We start from the raw sequence: 23,003 nt of genomic DNA on the forward strand, positions 1-23,003 counted from the left end.
GAAGACCTGGCTTACTCTATTTCATCCCAAAGGTGTCCTATGAGATTGAGGTCAGGATTCTGCGTAGGCCCGTCAAGTTCTTCCACACCAAACATGCTCATCCATGTTTTTATGGAACTTGCTTTGTGCAGTGGGGTGGAGTTACGTTGGAATAGGTGTGAATAGACTGCACAATAGACTGGAGGGTGTTCGCTCTGTGTTGTAGCGTCCTGATGACACCCAGTTTGTGCTCCAGTGGATGATGAGAGTCAAACCTTAAATACTGTTCTGAATATGTTGGTTTACAGTACACATAAACTCTTACATGTCCCCCGTTACTGATAGAAATCTCAGAGTCTAAGAAGGCTAACATGTCATTTTTCATATCCTTCCTAGTGAAGTTGATGTGTTGGTCCACCGAATTAATGTTATCTGTGAATTTTTACCCAGGTGTCATCCACATACCTGAACCAATGACTTGATGGTGTTCCAGGGTAGGATAACAAAGCCCTCTTTTCCACTTCTTCCATGTACAAGTTGGCCACAATAGGTGAAACCGAGGAACCCATGGCACACCCATGTTTCTGCCTGTAGTACTGACCCTTGTATGTGACATTGGAGGGATTCGGACACAGTTCCAAGAGCAAACACACTTGGTTGGTGCTGAAGGTGGTCGTGTTTCTGTAATCTCTTACAAACTACCTCCACTGCTTCAGTGACTGGAACACAAGTGAACAGACATGTAACATCATACAAGACCAATATTTCATCTGCCTCCATAATGATTTCACTTCCCTTCTCAACAAAATCCAAGGTGTTCTGGTTGTGGTGTTTAGAGCTGCCTGCCAGCAGGTTGAAGATCCAAGACAGAAACTTGGGTGACCAAGTTGATCACGAAGACAATTTGTCTTAAAGGTACACCCTGTTTATGTATCTTCGGTAAACCATATAGACTTGGTGTAGCTTCCCCTGGGTATAGCCTGTGGTATGAGGTCTGGTCCATAGTATTGTCTTCGTCTAACTGCTATCACCTTCTTCAAGTTCTCATATTTTGGCTAAAAATTTTTCTGCTAATTATTGTTGCCCCATAACTGACTAGACCTAGATTCTAGTACAGATGAAGAAGTGGCGTTTTGATTGTGCCTTGTTATTGTTGCACATTTAATAAATAAATGTTTCTTCTTAGTAAGATTTTATTATCTAAAATTTGTAATTCTATATAATAAATTTTATATAATATATTCTTAAAATAGTTTGTAAGAAATTATTATATAATTTTGCTGACAAAAGCAAAGCTGTCATGGGACTCTGCAGGCCGGTCAAAAACGACACCCTTACTACTTCCATAGGAATGCAAGGTAAGTAACGGCCAGGTGCTGATAATCCAGTGCACTTGATTAACTGATTATCAGCATGTCTGGCCACGTGTATAGAAGCAGAGGATTTGGCAGTTTGGGCTGGTCTGCAGTATTCAGGTGTATATTAACACAATGTCGCAATCTTCCTAGGAGTGGATGTTCTAGCAAATTTGTTTGGGTGTTGTTTTGTGCTTGTTTTGCATCCACAGCATTCAGCATTCATTCTTGCAATCACTGAATCGACCATGAACTTTTTTGTATACCAAAGTTAGTCTGACACCTAAATCCACCGAAACTTGGTCTTGCAGCAGGACAATAATCCAAAGCACAGTTTGGCTGGAAAAAAAAAGAATCAAGGCCCAGTTCAGAACTCAGGGGACTGAAATGCTGTTGAGTGCTGCAATATCTGCATAACTGCAAGATATTGCTGGTAAGGAGGATTTCACAATGGGTGTACTTAACCTTTGTTTTATTTCAATAATGTGTAAAGAGCAATAGTTTCCACACACATTAAATATGTGTGAAGGAAGTAAAACTGGTGCGCATATGACATTGACTTTTTATATGTTCAGTATAAAAACTCAACGTCTTCATCTGTACAACAGTCTAGATCAGATCATAGACTGTACTAACCAAAGCCTGCGGTCAACTGTCAAAGTAAGACCACCAAGTCCTTTGTTTCTTTAAGAATGATTACATGCAGGGTTAACAAGTTTAATAGCCTTTTATCTATAAATTGTTGTTTGCATGCCCACACTTTATGAACGTGGAGAAATTCGATTTTTTTTTTAAAGATATCTTAGCAGCATTTGTTTTCTGGAATTTTTTTAGGACAGTAAAGTCTGTCTAAATGTTTTCAAAGTGTACTCAACTTCTCACCAGATCAAGAAAAGCAAGCAATTTTTGTCTTTTTTTCCTTTTATATTACATTGTTTTGCAGTGGTCTACTTTAACATTTCTCTTCGTCTCTTTTTGTATCTTTACTGTGCTAAATAAGAACTGGTACTTCACTTTAGTATGCACAGGTACAATAGAAAATCACAGTAAACACAACTTTACCACTGTTTGGTTTAATTTAAAAAGCTGCCAGGGTAGAGTGAGGTAGGTACTGAGGCAGGATATAGGTTGACCACTCATACTCATACCACTACATAGACACAAAAGTTTAACTGTGTGATTTCTGGTTTCACATACATCTCCACTGAGAAATGACAAATTATTTGGGGGTGAAGTGAACATTTGAAAAATACTCTATTATATTGGTCATTTTTTTATATTTAAAGTTTAATCATCATTTAATCTCTTCTCATTGTTCCATTCAGATGGCAAAGCTGTGGCACGTCCTGCTCCTGTGTTGGGCATGGAGTCCCCTGTGCCTTCCTTCCAGTGTGAGCTTCATTGGTACACCACAGGAGTGTGAAAAGGCTCACTTTGTCCCTGGTTACAACTTGGGTGGTGAAGGCTTTGACATTGTGACGATGGAGAGAAAAGGTGCCTATGTGATCGACACTGAAACATGGAAGATTGGAAATGGTAACTGTAGGATGTACTGTAACCGTTACATGAATGGCGAGAAACAGAAGGTCCCTGTTGCTGTGGTGGACTGGAGAACCCTACCCAAGTGCAGTTTGAAGGTCTCCAGTGTGGTCTATGATTCTGTTGAAACTCTTGTCAGTGACTCGACATCATCTGTATCCAACAACTGGACAATTGGCCTTGACGTCCCGGTAGATCCTTCAGCAAAGGTTGGGGTTGGCTTAGGAGGTTCTCACTCAAGAGATTCCACCTTTGCTATGAAAAAGTCAAAACAAGACCGCTACACCTTCTTACACCATTCGATCAACTGTAAATTCTATGGGTGAGTATGTCAGGGAATATTTATGGAAGCCCGTTTCCGAAACTCGAAATTTTGAGAAATGTAACTCGAAATTTCGAGTTAGCTCTGCCAATCAGTAATCTACGTGGAATGCGCACTCAAAACTGGATCGCAACAAATCGGCGCTTTCGAGAGTATGTTTGCTGATAGTAACACCATGTGATTCAGCTAATAACACAAGGATTTCATAATTTGTGAAGCCACACTGAAAATAATCAGCAATTTGTGCATTCAGGACTGACTGTAATAGTGGTAGCTTAGCTGTAGCATTTGTAGCTGAGGGCTTCAGCTTCTGGGTAACAAAGAAATGACGTAATTCACATAGATTACTGATTGGCAGTGCTAGCTCAAAATTTGGAGTTAATAACTCCAAATTTTGAGAAAAGTAAGTCAAAATTTCGAGCTACTTTTATTCTAAATTTCGATAAAATAACTCTAAATTTTGTGTTATGGATACATTTTTTTAGTGACAGAAATGCACTTTTTTTTATAATAACAAATTTTATTTCATTTGAATTTATGTGACGTCAAACAGATTTTCAATTATGTGTCACATATAGCCTATTTTAATTTTAAGTATGTAAAACATTACAGAAAAAAACGTCAGTGTAAAAAAGCCCTATCATATATAGAAAATGTTCACAGTTATTGAAGCACATCGTTAAGTTTGAGTTTTCCTTGTTTCTGTGTTTGGATTAATTATTGTTCCTCAATATGGCTGGCAATGGTTAATGTATTTGGCAGATATAATGTAAAACGGATGACGAACATCTAGTTGACATGAACTCAATATGCAAACTTATTATAATGATTTTTAAGACAATGCTCCCTGGTGCAATATACTGTGAAAAGCTAAAAATGATGCCCTCCTGCTCCCAGTCTGTATACTTTGCTAAGCCATCCACTGGATCAGATTGGCCAGTGAGTCATATGTTTGACAACACTGTTTCTTAATAGTTTGCTGCCATTTCCTCTGCGATTAATAAAGTATTATGATTTGACTTAAAGGAAACAAAATCTAAGGTGATTCACTTTTCTGTGATATGCTTTTCTGTTCCACAGCTACAGACTGGCAACAAGTCCTCCTTTGAGTCAAGAATTTAAGTCGGCTTTGGATATTCCCCCTTATTCCTCTAAAACTGCGCCATTATATCACAATCTGATTGACACTTATGGAACACATTACATCACACAAGTGTCTCTTGGAGGTGAAATTAAAGCAACCACTGCTGTCAGGACCTGCATGGCTACAATGAATGGACTAACAGATACTGATGTTAGTGACTGTTTGTCAGTTGAAGCTTCAGCTTCTTTTGCAAATTCTGCCAGTATTAATGCCACAATTGACCACTGTCAGAGAAAGAAAAACAAGTTGGGGTCTAATCAAACTTTCAGCAGTTCATTTAATGAGCGGCGCACAGAGGTCATTGGTGGAGATATTGATGGAGGTGATATCCTCTTTGCAGGCCAATCTGACCCCTCGGCCTATAAAAACTGGCTCATTTCTCTTAAAAGTATCCCTGATGTGGTCCAATACAACTTAAAACCCCTACACACCATACTGCCATTAAATCATCCTGCCAGGGCGGGACTGAAGCAACAAGTGGAGCAGTACATTAAGAAAAATGCAGTGCTGAAGAAATGTTCAGAAACCTGTAAGATTGGGCACCGATCAAACGCAAGAGATCCTTGTGCTTGTGTCTGCAACAGTAACCAGAACATCAAGTCAAACTGCTGTCCTGCTGGGAAAGGTCTGGCAACCTTAAAGGTGTTCAAACTTTATGCAAAGGGTCTGTATGGTGACAAGTGGACTGAGACAGATGGTTCAGTGGAGGTGACATATGGTGATCAGAAAAAGCGCACTGATATTATAAGTAATGATGACAACCCTAGATGGAGAGAAACATTTGAGTTTGGAACCATCACCATCAACATGAAAAACAAACTTAAATTTGCTGTGTATGATGAGGACACTTACTGGAACAGTGATCTGTTAGGCGAGTGTTCATTTGATCTGCGAGCAGGGAAGGTGAGCGACAGCTGCATGCTGAATCATGGGACCTTCTTCTTTTCCTACATCGTAGAGTGTGCACCAAGTCTTAGTGGGAACCAGTGTCAGGAGTATATCCCCTCGGCCATGAGTCCGTCTTTGGCTGAGGTTTTCCACACCAGAAATGGGGTTCTTCTTGGAAAGATGTGGAATAAGTATGAGGAGTCAGTAAATGAGTGATTTTAAACCAAATGTCATTGTTAGGAAATGAGTCAGGGGGAGATGATTATGTACTGGATATCTGTTTGCTTATGTTTTTGCTTTTTATTGCAGCTAAAATATTTACATTTATTTGTTCAGTGGGTGTAATGCATGAAGAAGTCATGACAAAGAACAGTTGCCCCAGTTTGTTTTAGGTGTGAAGGAAGTAAAACTAGCACACGCCTTTGTGGGTTTTAAAGTAGTTAAAAACAAAATCTGTGACAACAGCAGACTCAAGTCTCCACTTCTAGATCAGTTAGTAAAGCATAGGCCGAATAATAGATCTATGCTGCTCTATCGATCAGAGCCTGCTGTTCACCGTCAGTGTAATACTACAAAATGCTTTGTCATTTTTAAAACATTCTTGAGTAGCACAATTGTTCACATGTGCGTCTCCAGTGAGTAATGTGTGAAAAGGTTTAGAGCTGCAGTGCATGTGTGAAAACTGTTTTAATGTATTGGGAAAAAGTTGAGAATGTTTAACTTTTGTTATTTTTGTTTTTTTATCCATGTCATTTCATATCTTCTCATTCTTAAATGGTTCCATACAGATGGCAAAGCTGCGGCACCTCCTGCTTCTGTGCAGGGCTGTCTGGTTAGAATGTAAACTGCATCTGTCATGTTCATGTCTATTCAAGTTTCAGACATTGCATTTTATATCCAGACTGCGCTGCTTCTTCTGTATTACACTTTCACGTACTGCAAATTTGTAACTGTGCAGCTCATATAAGTTACAACTGTCCACTTCATTTGTGTCTTGCAGAGTACGGTATAAACTCAGGACATGGCTGATCAATACAAGCATCATTCCATACTTTCTGTGTTGGAGTTTACTGCAGACTAACCATACAGTTTAAGTTTGTATTTAGAATTTGTATCTTTTTACTTATTCTCTATGTCAGAGTACAGTATCCTGCCATTTGCACTATGTGTAAACCTGGAGCTTTATAATTTGTCTCTTTCCATACATTTACATGGCTGAGATGACAATAAAGTTCACTTTGACTTTTACTTCATGGGTCACATACAACCCAGTGTGAATTTAAGTGGGATCAAATTGTTGAATTACAACAAAAAACTATTTTAATAAAAGTACTATTGCTGAAAACTTTGACATTTAATAAATGATACTTTATAAAGAAAATTAATATATTTGAGTTCTTCCTGTTTCATTTTGGATAATGTGTTTGTCAGTAAGAAGGATGTAAAGCTGATGATGAGATTCACTCATGATGTGATCTTATGACTTGCAAGATCATTCTTCCTGGTTTCAAAACAATGAGAAGCAGAAATTGTTGCCCTCCTTCTCTGAAACTGTCCACTTTAAAAAGCCAGCAGTTGGCCTGTGGGTCAAATGTTTAAAGCTTATTTTGGAAATATGAAGTAAATCCATACATATGTGAACTAGTTGTGTTTGTGAGGTTTTAATTAGCCTTTGTAAAGGGGCCAAACAATAATACAGAGTACAACAGCAGTCTGCATGGCTTTTTACAAAGGTAAATAACAATCATAAAATCATTTAGAAACACAATTTATCTACATGGTCACAGAATACAGTCAGAACATTCAGTGCAGAATGTAACTTATACATTTAAGTATATTTTGTGTTAAAGGGCTTCTGTGGCCTTTGTTGCTCAGCTTTAACTATATGAGTCCTTCCCATCAACTCAGTTGCACCAGACTGTTATCTGTGTAGGCTAAACCTATTTCATGCAGAGGGCCTCACAATATCCGATTTTCACTGCACATTAATTCATTTGTAGTTGAAAGGTGAACTTACTGTAACATCAACAGAAAAGTATAGTAAAGAAGTAATTTAAAAATAATAACTATACAAGAATATGCCATATTGTGAGTGAATGGAATCTGGTAGGAAAGTTATCCAAACCACATAACACACACATCTGGGAATATCAGCAAGATCCCCGAAACACACGCACACACTGGTGTCAGGTTGAGGTGAGCAACAGCCTTTTTATTTGTGACAACATGGACTGCGGTTTCTTAGCCTTTCAGTTCAGCACGCAGACACACTGGATGGCTGCCACCGACTTCTTTCCTGCACACCTGTTCTTCCCGCCCTGTGACCTCACTGCGTCACCCCTCCTCTGCAGCAGGCCAGAGACTACACCTCCGCCACACCAGCAAAACTAATCTTTGATTATCTAAATATTATATGTTATGTTATATAGTAGAAGAGCAGGTAGACGTGTTATGACCTGCTGCAACCAGAGACGTGTTTATGACAGAGATTCGGAGAGATCCGTCAGTTATTTCATTGCTGTTCACGGCAGGTTAATGTGATTCTCAGACCGTTACGGACAGTCGGCTGCTGGCCGTTGAGGTTACCTCAGTCTAGATTTTAATGGTAGTAAATTCTAAACCAGTTTACGTTTAAATATACGTATCACGTCACAGATTAAAAAGAAGAAGAAGAAGTAAAAAAGTGTTCGATAGATAATCATTCAATTATAACGCGGTTAGGTCATGACTAATCTAATTTAAAAAGCCTCTTGTCACCTCTCGAGGCACTGACCTACTTTAAAGACCCACAAAGTTCTGAGCAAGTTGCAGTGGTGATGGTGGGAGGACCTGCGGACACTTTCAGATAGGAAACTTGGTTGAGCTTTACACTTACGTGAGGCTCGGATTAACAATTATTTTTAAAAGATGAAACTTAGATGTTTCAAAGTCTGATATTCTATGTTTGTAAAAGGGTATCATGTCTCTATTTCCTGTCAATCTTTCTTGTTCTTTGCCTATATGGATAACTGTTTGTGGATTGCTAAGAATGTGCAGTGCTGAGTTTGAGGTACTTTGATGAGCAATTCTCATATGTTGGCTAAAAGCTTTTCTGCTAATCACTGTTTCCCCAAGACTCACAAAACGTTTTTTTCTGAGACTAACAAAGAACTTCAGTTTTGATTGTGCCCTACTGTTGTTGCAGACTTCATACCTAACCATAGCTAATAATTATATAAATATGCATGAGCCACAACTCCTCCACAATGGTGTTAAGGACCATTAAAGCCATATACGAAACGATTACTGAAAGAATTTGCTGCTCAAAGTGGTTTTACAAGGGGTGTACATATTATTTTCCACAGGATTTTGTTACTCCTGAGAACATTTTCTTTCTCATATGACTGTCTTCACTTACTGGAACATATTAACAAGCCACAACAAAACAGTTCCCCCATGTGTGATATTGGTGTGAACCAGGTAAAACACGTCTTTGTGGGATTGTGGGTTTTAAATTTCTGAGGTATAAAGGAGCGTGGTGCAATCTAAACTTCACTCTTTCATCTTTACTACCCTCTAGGTAAGATAATAGAAGGTACTGACCAAAGCTTTCAGTCAGTTGTCAAGGTAAGACCACCAAGTCCTTTGTTCCGTATGATTTTCTTTTTGCCGTTTGGTTAATACTTTAGTGTAGTGGCTCTGAAAACATTGGTCATGCTCCAGTGGAGCTGCACGAAGTCACTGCATGACCAGTAGAAACTAGATAAGATGGTTAATGTAACAAAACTATGCAAAACAAGAGTTTTTTTTAAATTCAACTCCGTACAGTTTATTTTGTTATCGTGAAATATTATATGTTCTTAGTTGTTTACAAGGAGTAACATGTTTAGCCAAATATTCTATTTATATTGCTGGCTGCCTGAGTGGTGTCCAAAAAATGACACGGGCTTTATAGATAACTGCAAAACTTTTTATGTTTTGTTATTAGACACAGCATCCATCCCACTTGGAGGGAGCAACTATTATTTCTAGAAATGTGGCTTATCTGGGGGACACCAAAGTGTTCTGAGGCCGGCCGAGAGATATAATCTCCCTCACAGTCCCTGTTAGTAAATTATTTACTAGTTGATCATCATATTTATTTACTTATAATTTACATCATATTTAGCTCCTCAGAATTTGAAAGCCTTGAATCAGAAGTACTTGGCTTGCTGGTGTAACTCTTGTACTCACATCTTAAAGCAGATAACCCATTAGCTGGAGAGGAGATGGTGTCTGAGTAATTTAGAAGGTCTACAACAAATTTGGGTCTAATAAAGGTTATCTTATCTTATCTTATGTTATTTATGCTGGAAAAAGAGTTTCTTGCTTTATAAAATAAAACCCCCTGTAAAGCTACACCTTGCCATTCATCACTGATTAAAGAAAATAAGAACAACCCCAGGCTTCTCTTCAGCACTGTCGCCAGGCTGACATGGTGACTGCTTCTTCACTCTTGAGGATTCATGTACATTAGAATATCAAAGTAGACAAAGCTGCCTGGATAGAGTGAGGAAGAAGCAGGATATATGTTGACAGCTCGCTAGCTATGAATTCAAATGTTACCTGCACATACTTCACATGAGCAAAATCAAATGCAGTCAGAAAAGATAGGATCTTTGGGTGAGGTATAGTGGATATTTTTGGTGTTTAAGTTTACACTGGGGGGCAGCATGGCGGTTAGCACTGTTGCCTCATAGCAAGAAGGTCCATCAGTCCAGGGTCTGTGTGGTGTTTGCATGTTCTCCCTGTGTTTGCTTGGGTTCTTTCTGGGTACTCCGGCTTCCTCCTACAGTCCAAAGACATGCAGTTAGTGGGGATAAGTTAATTGGTAGCTCTAAATTACTTATGGGTTTGAATATGAGTGTGAATGGTTGTCTGTGTCTGTGTGTTAGCCCTGTGACAGACTGGCGACCTGTCCAGGGTGTACCCTGCCTCTTGCCCTAAGAAAGCTGGAATGGAATTTTGCACTGTTTAACTTCCCTTTTGTTCATGTAATTTAATCTCCTCTCATTGTTAAATGATTCCATTCAGATGGCAAAGCTGTGGCACGTCCTGCTCCTGTGTTGGGCATGGAGTCCCTTGTGCCTTCCATCCAGTGTGAGCTTCATTGGTACACCACAGGAGTGTGAAAAGGCTCACTTTGTCCCTGGTTACAACTTGGGTGGTGAAGGCTTTGACATTGTGACGATGGAGAGAAAAGGTGCCTATGTGATCGACACTGAAACATGGAAGATTGGAAATGGTAGCTGTAGGATGTACTGTAACCGTTACATGAATGGCGAGAAACAGAAGGTCCCTGTTGCTGTGGTGGACTGGAGAACCCTGCCCAAGTGCAGTTTGAAGGTCTCCAGTGTGGTCTATGATTCTGTTGAAACTCTTGTCAATGACTCGACATCATCTGTATCCAACAACTGGAAAATTGGCCTTGACATCCCGGTAGATCCTTCAGTAACAGTTGGGGTTGGCTTTGGAGGTTCTCACTCAAGAGATTCCACCTTTGCTATGAAAAAGTCAAAACAAGACCGCTACACCTTCTTACACCATTCGATCAACTGTCATTACTATGGGTGAGTATGTCAGTGGATATTTTTCTTATTTGAGTAATTTTTATTTATTTATTTTTTAATGTATTTCTTCTTTAGTTTAGCATCAAGAGTGATTTAAAATGTCACTGAAGTATTTATTACAATTACTGCAGTGGTGTCAAACATCCCCCCCCCCACACACACACAGGGTCAGGGAGTGTTCTGGAATAATCAAATCATTATATATATATATATATATATATATATATATATATATATATATATATATATATATATATATATATATATATATATATTTATTTATTTATTTATTTATTTATTTATTAATTATTTTTTTTACATGTTTTTATTGTATGATGTGAAAAGTAAGGGTAATTTTTAAAAATTGATTTTCACCCTTCAAATTGATTTTAGTTTGAATAATGCGATATCGATTTATTAAACCCCCGAATCGACTTTTAAATATTAATGTATTTTGCCAGAAACGCCAGAATCTCAGGTTAAAGCTCACAAAACTGGTTTAACAACTGCCAAATAGCTAAAACAGGTGAAACATCTTCAAGCAACTTAAAGAAGTGCGGTGTTTTTCTTTCCAAGCTCCTTAGACAGAAAGTTACACACACATAACAGGGGCGATAGCTTGTATAGCACACTGTATATTTCATACATAACATCTTCTCCCCACTAAGGTAAGCGACCGCAGCACTGCCCGCAGAAATATTTCACTTAACCTAAATGGTACTTTTTTCTTTTCTTTTCTTTTCTTTTCTTTTCTTTTCTTTTCTTTTCTTTTCTTTTCTTTTCTTTTCTTTTCTTTTCTTTTTTCTTCTTTTCTTTTCTTTCTTTCTTTCTTTTTTTTACAACACGGTAACAAGTGGGTGGCTTAGTGACCCTCACTAGATAATGTCTAACAATTTCTGTAACCTGTATACACTCAGTGTTTCAATAGACTGGTGTGTTTCTGGAGGTATTGTGGTCTGCAGAACTTGTTCAACAGTCTTTTCCTGATGAGATGTACCAGGGTGGAGCAAGGTGTCACTATCACTCTGGGCTGGTGACATTTAGAATAGAATAGAATAGAATAGAATAGAATAGAATAGAATAGAATAGAAAATTTATTGTCATTGCACATGTCACAAGTACAAGGCAACAAAATGCAGTTTGCATCTATCGAGAAAGTGCTTTAGCAATAATATAGATATATTACAAAATATATATATTAGCAATAAAAAATGGATCTATTATAGGTATGAGGGTACAAAATATGGGTCTATTATGGTATGTTACAATGTACACGGTATGAAGGTAAGTTATGAATATGCTATAACTACAAGTATGTACAGGCAGTAGTGAGTGTACAAGCTATGTACAGGCTATGAACAGGGTATAAATATGAAAACTATACAAAAATATGAAACTATACAGAAATATGAACTATACAAGTTATAAACAGTTGTAGAACTATAATTATTATTGTACAGAATGATTGTCTGTACAGAATTTACAGTAGTGCAGTTTAGATCAGTGAGATATGTGGCTAATTTCCACAGAGGTTATATAAAGTGCTAGTGTTTGTGAGTGGTGGTTCAGTCCATGTTATTATTGTGTGTATGATGGTACAGTTGGCCATTTGTTTGTTTTTGTCCATTGTGTGTTCAGTAATGGGTGGTTGTGGGTGTGTGTATTGTTCAGTCCATGAGTTTAATGTGGGTCAGATGTCAGGAGGCAGAGTTCAGGAGTCTGACAGCTGTAGGGAAGAAGCTGTACTGGTACCTGGTGGTCTTAGTCCGGTGACTCCTGTTGCACCTCGCAGAGGGCAGGAGGGTGAAGAGTGCCTGTCAGAGGATCCAGTGCAACCTGCTGAGATACTGGCTCAGGACATGTCAGCATCTGATCCACATGACGTTTCCACACTCCTTGTGCTCCCACATTCACTTTGTATGACACTGGCCCAATCTTTTCCAATATGAAACAACACTGGTGATGCCACCAAAATGTAAATGATTGATACGGAACAGCCCTTTTTGAGTCAAAATAGTCTGCAGCTTCTTAGACTCCTCTTCTACCTCCATCTGTAGATAGGCATTTGCTAAGCCCAGCTTACTGAAATGCTGACCCCTGCCAGAGAAGCAAACAGGTCCTCAATGCGTGGAAGTAGGTACTTATCCACACAGAGCTGTGAATTGAGAGTGACCTTGAAAGCCCCACACAGTCTCACTGAGCCATCCTTCTTGTTGACAGGCACTATGCCCCACTGGTGTGAAGACCCCAAGTTCAGTCAGGCGTTTCAGTTCAGCCTACACTCGAGGTCAGAGAGCATAAGGCATGTTACATGGTGGACAGAATTTGGCTACATTATCAGGCCTAAGAATCAATCTGGCTTTAATTCCTTTCATTGACCCAAACTCCTTAGAGAAAACAGCTGAGTGTTTTGTTAGCACAGCCCCCAGATTGTCATTTCCACTTTGCTCTCTGGCATGAATGTCTTTCAAGTTCAGTTTAATAATTCTCAACCACTCTGGTGCCAGCGGTTCCCCAGTGTATGTCTTCAGCATGATGTCAGTGGGTTGCAGCAGCAACTGACTCAGCATACTTTTGTACTGTTCTCATGGGAGCAAAGACACGCCACCCCCTGTATCCAGCTCCATCTTCATTTTCTTCCCGTTAACTACAGGCATCAGGGAGATAAGTGAATCCCTCTCTTTTCGAGACAATGAATACAGTTCCAACTCACTATCAGTGTCAGATCTGATTCATTCACTTTCACTTTCCTCACCAGCAACATGATGAATTCTTCTCTTTTTGTCCTTAACTCTGTGTTTAACTGCATTACCTTTCAGTTCAGGTTTTCCGTCTTTCTCTTTCCTGTTCCAATCTTGGCTGCTTCTGGCTCTACCTTTACGCATGCGTTTCGTGTGGCCTTTCCTCCCCAACTGGTGACAGTCACGGTCCTTGTACCAGCAGTCATCATCAGTATGATTCATTTTCCCACAGCGATGGCATCCATCACCTTTTTGCGACAGCACCGTGTTCACTTTAAGAGAGCCACTTAACTGCTGAATTCACGTGTTGCTGTCTCTGCCAACATGGCATAGTCAACTGCTTTGCAGAACATGAGATCCTTTTCTGTCAAAAGATGCTTCTCCACAGTTTCACACTTTAATCCACAAACAAATCTGTCCTGTAGAGCATCTTCCAGATACACACCAAACTCACAATGTTCTGACAGTCTTTTCAACACCACCACATACTGTGCGACTGTTTCCTGTTCCCCCTGATTCCTCTTGTGGAACCGGAACCTTTGCAAAACTCCCACAATATTGTCATACTGCAGGCTTGTTTGGAGCTACCAGGTTACGCAGCAGACCATACGTTTTGGGACCCATCACACAGCAGCACTGGCACTCGTTTCTCAGACTGAATGTCATTAGCCAGGATGCAATGCTCAAAACGTTCAATATATGTTGCCCACTGCTTACCAGCATCATCAAAGGGATCCATCTGCCCAATCATTCCAGCCATGATGCATCTACAGCCAACACTGTCGTTTCTGACTCGTTGTAGAAAAAGCAGCTCACCGAATCCACAGCTCGGAAGTCCTTTCACCATGCTATTGTTTGTTTTCCATCCACACTTGGCCACGCAGTCAGTACATGCACAGTAGACGGCCAAGTCTTCCAGACTTCACAGCACATAACAGGGCGTGGTGCCCACTACTGGTGATAGCTTGTATAGCACACAATATATTTTGGCTTATACATAACAAATTCCCTCTTGCTGTTTTGCTTGCACCAGGAAAAAAAATCACACTTCCTGCATGGCTTTCTCTCACTCTGTACTTCAAGACCAGTTTGCCATTAAAAATCTCTGTTTTCTGCATTACTCTGTTATGCACCAGTCTACCGTCTATTCAGTGCTTTCAGCCAAGAAAGCCGAATTTCTGCTGTTCAATAGCGAAGAAATATAAGCTTTTGCAATAATAATGACAAAACCGAATAAAACCTCTGTAACTTTGCTCTGCTTGACTTCAGCAGCATCAGATAATGTTCATATGTTGCACATTACCTGATCTACTGGAGAATATTTTTAAGGTGCGTATCTGCAATAAAAAGTCAGGATAGGAAAAACTCATTCATATTTTTCTGTTTTATCTTCACTTACTTTGACACAAAGGTATCTGCTGTGATGATTACACCACTGATGTGGTCTCACAAGTGTCAGCTTTGTTTTTATACATAGATATAAAAATATGGATATGTACTGATAAATGGTCAGAAATGAAATATTTATGAATGTTTGAGTCAAAATCGAATTGAATTGGAATCGAATCAGTTATAGAAATCGAAAGTGATAACCAGCCCTAGTGAAAAGCATTCACCATGTTACAAAACAGCTGATAATGTTACAGTTTTTCATTCTATGGCTTAACCATTATTAATTGGTGTAGATAGTCATGAGTAATGTGTTTGTCAGCAGGATTTAAAATGGATGACGAGTTTCCTGTTCAGTTGAAAGTATTATTTTCATCACTTGCAAGACAGTGCTTCCTGGTGCAAAATAATGTGAAAAGTCTAAAGCTTATTCTTAGCAGTTTTCCATTTTGAAAAGCCATCCAGTGGACCAGATTTTTGGTGGGCCAGATCTGGCCCGTGAGTCAAATGTTTGACATCTCTCTGATGTTGATAGTTGGAATCAATTTGAATTAAGTTAAACTTATCTATATGCTTTTCTGTTCCACAGCTACAGACTGGCAACAAGTCCTCCTTTGAGTCAGGAATTCCAGCCGGCAGTTGACTCCATTCCCCCTTATTCCTCTAAAACTGCGCCATTATATCACAATCTGATTGACACTTATGGAACACATTACATCACACAAGTGTCTCTTGGAGGTGAAATTAAAGCATCCACTGCTGTCAGGACCTGCATGGCTACAATGAATGGACTAACAGATACTGATGTTAGTGACTGTTTGTCAGTTGAAGCTTCAGCTTCTTTTGCAAATTCTGCCCGTATTAAAGCAGAGTATGAACACTGTCAGAGAAAGAAAAACAAGTTGGGGTCTAATCAAAGTTTCAGCAGTTCATTTAATGAGCGGCACACAGAAGCCATTGGTGGAGATATTGATGGAGGTGATATCCTCTTTGCAGGCCAATCTGACCCCTCGGCCTATAAAAACTGGCTCATTTCTCTTAAAAGTATCCCTGATGTGGTCCAATACAACTTAAAACCCCTACACACCATACTGCCATTAAATCATCCTGCCAGGGCGGGACTGAAGCGAGAAGTGGAGCAGTACATTAAGAAAAATGCAGTGCTGAAGAAATGTTCAGAAACCTGTAAGATTGGGCACCGATCAAACGCAAGAGATCCTTGTGCTTGTGTCTGCAACAGTAACCAGAACATCAAGTCAAACTGCTGTCCTGCTGGGAAAGGTCTGGCAACCTTAAAGGTGTTCAAACTTTATGCAAAGGGTCTGTATGGTGACAAGTGGACTCAGACAGATGGTTCAGTGGAGGTGACATATGGTGATCAGAAAAAGCGCACTGATATTATAAGTAATGATGACAACCCTAGATGGAGAGAAACATTTGAGTTTGGAACCATCACCATCAACATGAAAAACAAACTTAAATTTGCTGTGTATGATGAGGACACTTACTGGAACAGTGATCTGTTAGGCAAGTGTTCATTTGATCTGCGAGCAGGGAAGGTGAGCGACAGCTGCATGCTGAATCATGGGACCTTCTTCTTTTCCTACACCGTAGAGTGCGCACCAAGTCTTAGTGGGAACCAGTGTCAGGAGTATATCCCCTCGGCCATGAGTCCGTCTTTGGCTGAGGTTTTCCACACCAGAAATGGGGTTCTTCTTGGAAAGATTGGGAATAAGTATGAGGAGTCAGTAAATGTGTGAGTTCAATGCTAAATGTCACTGATGAGAGATGAGTCAATAAGAGAATAAGGATTTGACCATCTGCTGAATATCTATGTGCTTGTATTTCATGGCATTCTGTGTTTCTGTGTGCAAAAATATTTTTTGAACTCAAACATGCTTGTGAGAACTCAAAACTGTAATGCACTTAGTTCAAAAATCTAGCAATAAAGAATCAGCAAAGACAACATGTGTGTTTCATGTAATTATTCAAAAAATAATGTGTTACTGTTTATTAGGTTTCTGTAATGCATCAAGAGGTTATCACAAGCTACAGTTGCCCCATGTGCTTGAGGTGTGAGGGGAAACAAAACTAGTGCACATTGTTTCTGTGGGTGTGAGAGCAGTTAAAAATAAAATCTGTGAAAAGAGCACAATGAAGTCTCCACTTCTACATCAGTACTTTAGCATACTTTCAGATGACAGAAGCTATTGATCTGAGCTGGCTGTCAACTGTCAGGGTAAGACGACAGAATTATTTCTTGTTTAAAGAAATTTCTTGACTTGAGCATTTGTTGTATGTTTCTGGTTCATTTCTGGTCTCACTGCTGTTCATGTGTGAAAACTACTTTTCTGTATTAGAAAAAATGAAATATTCAAACTTATACATATAAAAAAAGTCATTTATTCTCCTCTCATTGTTAAATGATTCCATTCAGATGGCAAAGCTGTGGCACGTCCTGCTCCTGTGTTGGGCATGGAGTCCCTTGTGCCTTCCATCCAGTGTGAGCTTCATTGGTACACCACAGGAGTGTGAAAAGGCTCACTTTGTCCCTGGTTACAACTTGGGTGGTGAAGGCTTTGACATTGTGACGATGGAGAGAAAAGGTGCCTATGTGATCGACACTGAAACATGGAAGATTGGAAATGGTAGCTGTAGGATGTACTGTAACCGTTACATGAATGGCGAGAAACAGAAGGTCCCTGTTGCTGTGGTGGACTGGAGAACCCTGCCCAAGTGCAGTTTGAAGGTCTCCAGTGTGGTCTATGATTCTGTTGAAACTCTTGTCAATGACTCGACATCATCTGTATCCAACAACTGGAAAATTGGCCTTGACATCCCGGTAGATCCTTCAGTAACAGTTGGGGTTGGCTTTGGAGGTTCTCACTCAAGAGATTCCACCTTTGCTATGAAAAAGTCAAAACAAGACCGCTACACCTTCTTACACCATTCGATCAACTGTAAATTCTATAGGTGAGTATGTCAGGGGATATTTGTCTTCTTTTTTTTAAATTTACTGAGACTTTTTATTTTATTTTATTTTACAGCAGTGGTGTCAAACAATTCGTAATTATATGCCCAGTGATGGGGAGTAACGGAATACATGTACCGCCGTTACATATTTAAAATACAAAATATGAGTAACTGTATTCCGTTCCAGTTACCGTTTAAAAGGTGGTATTCAGAATACAGTTACTTTGTTGAATTAAATGGAGTACACGGTGGTCTTTTCCTGTTTCATGTGTTAGACTGTTCCCTATTTTTGGTAATTCCACGCTGGTGGAAACCCAAACAAAACACGCATTAAGAGGCTCTATTGCTTGTGTGTTGAATCAGGCCCCCCCATCATCTTTAAGTGACTGAGACAGGACTCATCACCACATTCTCATATCATCCTGACCCTTCTGGCCTCGCTAAAGCACAAGACACTTTAACGCCCTTCCCACGCAATGTACACAAGCTGTAAATTTCCACATTGTTTTATTTTATTTTATTTCTATTTATATAATTTGCATAACTCACCCATTTGCTGCACATAATGTCATCTTTGTATATACTCATTCACTGTATATAAAGTTCTGTCTGTCCCTCTCTCTTTTTTTCTTTGCACGGTCGAGGAGCGTATCACGTCACATTTCCCTGCGTGTTATACCTGTATAACCATGCACGTGACAAATAAAGAATCTTGAATCTTGAAAATCTTGTGTCTCAACCCCGCGCCCCATGTCACCCCTACTTGCAGCCCGCATAATGTCGTGAAGACATATTTTTAAAAATCATTATTCAAAAAAGTATTTAATATGAAGGCAATAGGCAGAGTGTTACAGGCATAGCCCTAAAGAATGTAGCCTTATGGGCAGTGTAGTCCGCGCTGCAGGGAGAATGGACTGCCATTCCCGTTATGTGTCTGTGAGCGCCAGGGAGAGAGGAAAAAGGAGAGTCAAAAAGTACGAGCTGTGACAAACCAGAAACGGGAGATGGAAGCATGTAAATATAATAATAACCACTGCAGCCAAAAAGAGTGCCCGACGAGCGCAGTTGTAAGTAAGCTATTAAGACTCGACTGTACACTGTGTTCGTCTTTTCCTCCGAAACAATAAGTTCAGTTGAAGCAGCCTTTCAACGCCTCTCTCTGTCTCTCGCTAGCAAAGTTGACCCAGACAAGAAAGTAAAGCTAGTTTTCGGTTACGAGCCTGACACAGAACCCGACGTATTAGTCAGAGGTCCCTTTACTACGGTTCGGAGTCGTGGACCTGTTTTATATACGCGCGGAATAGTTTTCTATACGAGCTGCAAAAAGTGCAGCCTTACCTAATGTCCCCCCTACTGTTACTCATTTATATTAAGATTTAAAAATCTAGTTGGTATTGATATGGCGAGTAACCTGCAGTAATAGTAATAAATCACACAGCAATAGTACATTCATGTAGTTGTAAAAAACATGATAATATATTAAGTAATCCAAAGTATTCAGAATATGTTACTCTCATTGAGTAAGGTAAAGGAATATGTTACAAAATATACTTTGGGGCATGTATTCTGTGGAATACATTTTAAAGGTGACCTTCCCAGTACTGTATATGCCATGTATAACCCAATTGCACTTTATGTGGCGTGGAGCAGCCAAACCATCGCATAAAAAACTATTAAAAACATTGTCAAATGTAAAGAAATGATATACTGAAAATATTTATATTCATTGTATCATACTTTTACTAATCAGATCATTAAGTCTGAGTTTTTCCTGTTTCTGTCTGTAGCTTAATTATTGTTCCTCAGTATTGCTGGCCATGGTTAAAATGCATTTTTCAGTAAGACGATGTAAAACTGATGATGTACCTCTAGTTAAGACTGAGTAAAGATGCAATCATTTCATAATGATTTTTTTTTTTAAAAAAATGCTTCCTGGTGCAAAACATTGGATCAGATTCACTTGTGGGTCATATGTTTGACACACCTGTTTCTCAACAGTTTGAGGCAGTTTCCTTAGTATTGTGATTCTGTTTTGAATTAATAGAAAGAAAAATCTAAAGTGATTCAAATAAAATGGTTCAGACATTAATGCATTTATATGCTTTTCTGTTCCACAGCTACAGACTGGCAACAAGTCCTCCTTTGAGTCAAGAATTTAAGTCGGCTTTGGATATTCCCCCTTATTCCTCTAAAACTGCGCCATTATATCACAATCTGATTGACACTTATGGAACACATTACATCACACAAGTGTCTCTTGGAGGTGAAATTAAAGCAACCACTGCTGTCAGGACCTGCATGGCTACAATGAATGGACTAACAGATACTGATGTTAGTGACTGTTTGTCAGTTGAAGCTTCAGCTACTTTTGCAAATTCTGCCCGTATTAAAGCAGAGTATGAACACTGTCAGAGAAAGAAAAACAAGTTGGGGTCTAATCAAAGTTTCAGCAGTTCATTTAATGAGCGGCACACAGAAGCCATTGGTGGAGATATTGATGGAGGTGATATCCTCTTTGCAGGCCAATCTGACCCCTCGGCCTATAAAAACTGGCTCATTTCTCTTAAAAGTGTCCCTGATGTGGTCCAATACAACTTAAAACCCCTACACACCATACTGCCATTAAATCATCCTGCCAGGGCAGGACTGAAGCAACAAGTGGAGCAGTACATTAAGAAAAATGCAGTGCTGAAGAAATGTTCAGAAACCTGTAAGATTGGGCACCGATCAAACGCAAGAGATCCTTGTGCTTGTGGCTGCAACAGTAACCAGAACATCAAGTCAAACTGCTGTCCTGCTGGGAAAGGTCTGGCAACCTTAAAGGTGTTCAAACTTTATGCAAAGGGTCTGTATGGTGACAAGTGGACTGAGACAGATGGTTCAGTGGAGGTGACATATGGTGATCAGAAAAAGCGCACTGATATTATAAGTAATGATGACAACCCTAGATGGAGAGAAACATTTGAGTTTGGAACCATCACCATCAACATGAAAAACAAACTTAAATTTGCTGTGTATGATGAGGACACTTACTGGAACAGTGATCTGTTAGGCGAGTGTTCATTTGATCTGCGAGCAGGGAAGGTGAGCGACAGCTGCATGCTGAATCATGGGACCTTCTTCTTTTCCTACATCGTAGAGTGTGCACCAAGTCTTAGTGGGAACCAGTGTCAGGAGTATATCCCCTCGGCCATGAGTCCGTCTTTGGCTGAGGTTTTCCACACCAGAAATGGGGTTCTTCTTGGAAAGATTGGGAATAAGTATGAGGAGTCAGTAAATGTGTGAGTTCAATGCTAAATGTCACTGATGAGAGATGAGTCAATAAGAGAATAAGGATTTGACCATCTGCTGAATATCTATGTGCTTGTACTTCATGGCATTCTGTCTTTGACTTTTATATGCAAAAATATTTCAGCCATGCTTGTGGGCAATGTAAGCCACTCTCTATGCTTCTTTTCCATAGTCGTTCAAAAATCTAGCAATAAAGCATCAGCAAAGACAATGCGTGTGTTTCATTTGAGTAATTAAAAAAATTGCCATGGTCTAAGGTGTTTTTGGCTGCCTGTTTTTGTGTTTTTGGACTTTTGGACGGTCATTTTTTGTTATTGTGTAGTTCCTGGTTTCTTTGTCTTGAGCTTTGCTTCCTAATTTAATCTTTTATATTTCTAGTTCCTAATTAGTTATTCATTTAGTCTTTTACCTTTTGTGCTCTGTCTTCGTCACTGGCCTCCTGGTTGCCTTCCAGATCCCCATTGCCTGCACCGCCAGCATGAGGTCGTCCTGCAGAGCTCCTTCGTCTGCATGGCTGTCCACACTGTTGGCTCCGTCTCCTTTGGCCACTAATAAAGGAACTAATAAAGGTTAATAAGAGAGGACTATAAACTACTGGCATACATGAAACAACTATCTGAAGTAATCATTTATTAAAAATGTACAAAATTTCATAGTAATATTTAAATTAAATTTACATTATAAGAATTATGTGTTGAGGAGTAAGGGAATTCCAATATACATGGACTGGTTCTTATATAGTGCTTTACTACTCTTCTGAGCACTCAAAGTGCTTCACACAACTTGTGCATTCACCCATTTGCACAATTTTCTTAGTGCTTTCTAACTAACATTCACACTCCAGATGGATGCATCAGAGAGCAATTTGGGGTTAGTATCTTAACCAAGACTAGGGGAAGCCAGGAATTGAACCACCAACCTTCTGATCAGTAGATGACCTGCTCTATTGCCCGAGCTACACCGTATATAACAAAGACATCCAAACAACCTCCCTGAGCGAGATCGTTTTCACATAAAAATAAAACTAATGGACTTACATACTTTTTATTGCAAGTTTATATTGGTGACTGTTTATTCAGTTTCTGTAATGCATCAACAGGTTATCACAAATTACAGTGGCTCTATGTGTTTTATGTGTGAGGGGAAATTAACTAGTGCACATTGTTTCTGTGGGTGTTAGAGCAGTTAAAAATACAATCTGTGAAAAGAGCCCAAGGAAGTCTCCACTTCTACATCAGTACTAGAGCATACTTCAGACGATGGCAGGTACTGATCTGAGCTGGCTGTCAGGGTAAGACGACAGAGTTATTTCTTGTTTAAAGACATTCCTTGACTTGAGCATTTTTTGTATATTAATAGTCTCACATGTATTTTCAGTAAGTAATGCCTGAAAAGGTTTAGGGCTGCAGTGTGTGTAAGAATGTTTAACTTTCGTTTTTTTTATCCATGTCATTTCATATCTTCTCATTGCCATACAGATGGCAAAGCTGTGGCAGCTCCTGCTTCTGTGCAGGGCTGTCTGGTTAGAATGCAAACTGCATCTGTAATGTTCATATCATTTCATATCTATTCAAGTTTCAGACATTGTATTTTATATCCAGACTATGACTTTCACGTACTGCAAATTTGTAACTGTGTAGCTCATATAAGTTACAACTGTCCACTTCATTTGTGTCTTGCAGAGTACGGTATATAAACTCAGGACATGGCTGATCAATACAAGCATCATTCCATACTTTCTGTGTTGGAGTTTACTGCAGACTAACCATACAGTTTAAGTTTGTATTGATATTT

The 23,003-nt window shown here is 39.3% G+C and overlaps 3 protein-coding genes across 4 annotated transcripts; all 3 read left to right on the forward strand.

The window, feature by feature from the left end:
* Positions 1-1,382: 1,382 nt before the first annotated feature.
* LOC101471605 (perforin-1-like) lies at positions 1,383-6,558 on the forward strand. Of its 2 annotated transcripts, none has more exons than XM_076885484.1 (3): positions 1,383-1,454; positions 2,660-3,195; positions 4,276-6,558. In XM_076885484.1, the coding sequence occupies exons 2-3, from the start codon at positions 2,660-2,662 to the stop codon at positions 5,441-5,443; spliced, it is 1,704 nt and encodes a 567-aa protein (XP_076741599.1). In that variant the 5' UTR covers positions 1,383-1,454; the 3' UTR covers positions 5,444-6,558. The 2 variants fall into 2 exon arrangements, with proteins under 2 accessions (XP_076741599.1, XP_014267434.3); XM_014411948.4 differs by lacking the exon at positions 1,383-1,454 and adding an exon at positions 1,962-1,994.
* A 3,721-nt stretch (positions 6,559-10,279) lies between these two features.
* On the forward strand, positions 10,280-16,705 carry LOC143419106 (perforin-1-like). The gene is made up of 2 exons (XM_076885397.1): positions 10,280-10,815; positions 15,535-16,705. The coding sequence occupies exons 1-2, from the start codon at positions 10,280-10,282 to the stop codon at positions 16,703-16,705; spliced, it is 1,707 nt and encodes a 568-aa protein (XP_076741512.1).
* A 437-nt stretch (positions 16,706-17,142) lies between these two features.
* On the forward strand, positions 17,143-21,400 carry LOC143419211 (perforin-1-like). Its single transcript, XM_076885485.1, has 3 exons — positions 17,143-17,184; positions 17,383-17,918; positions 20,036-21,400. The coding sequence occupies exons 1-3, from the start codon at positions 17,143-17,145 to the stop codon at positions 21,201-21,203; spliced, it is 1,746 nt and encodes a 581-aa protein (XP_076741600.1). The 3' UTR covers positions 21,204-21,400.
* The last annotated feature ends 1,603 nt before the right edge of the window (positions 21,401-23,003 follow it).

The sequence above is a fragment of the Maylandia zebra genome, linkage group LG6 (genome assembly GCF_041146795.1).
Source record: "Maylandia zebra isolate NMK-2024a linkage group LG6, Mzebra_GT3a, whole genome shotgun sequence".
Classification (NCBI taxonomy): domain Eukaryota; kingdom Metazoa; phylum Chordata; class Actinopteri; order Cichliformes; family Cichlidae; genus Maylandia; species Maylandia zebra.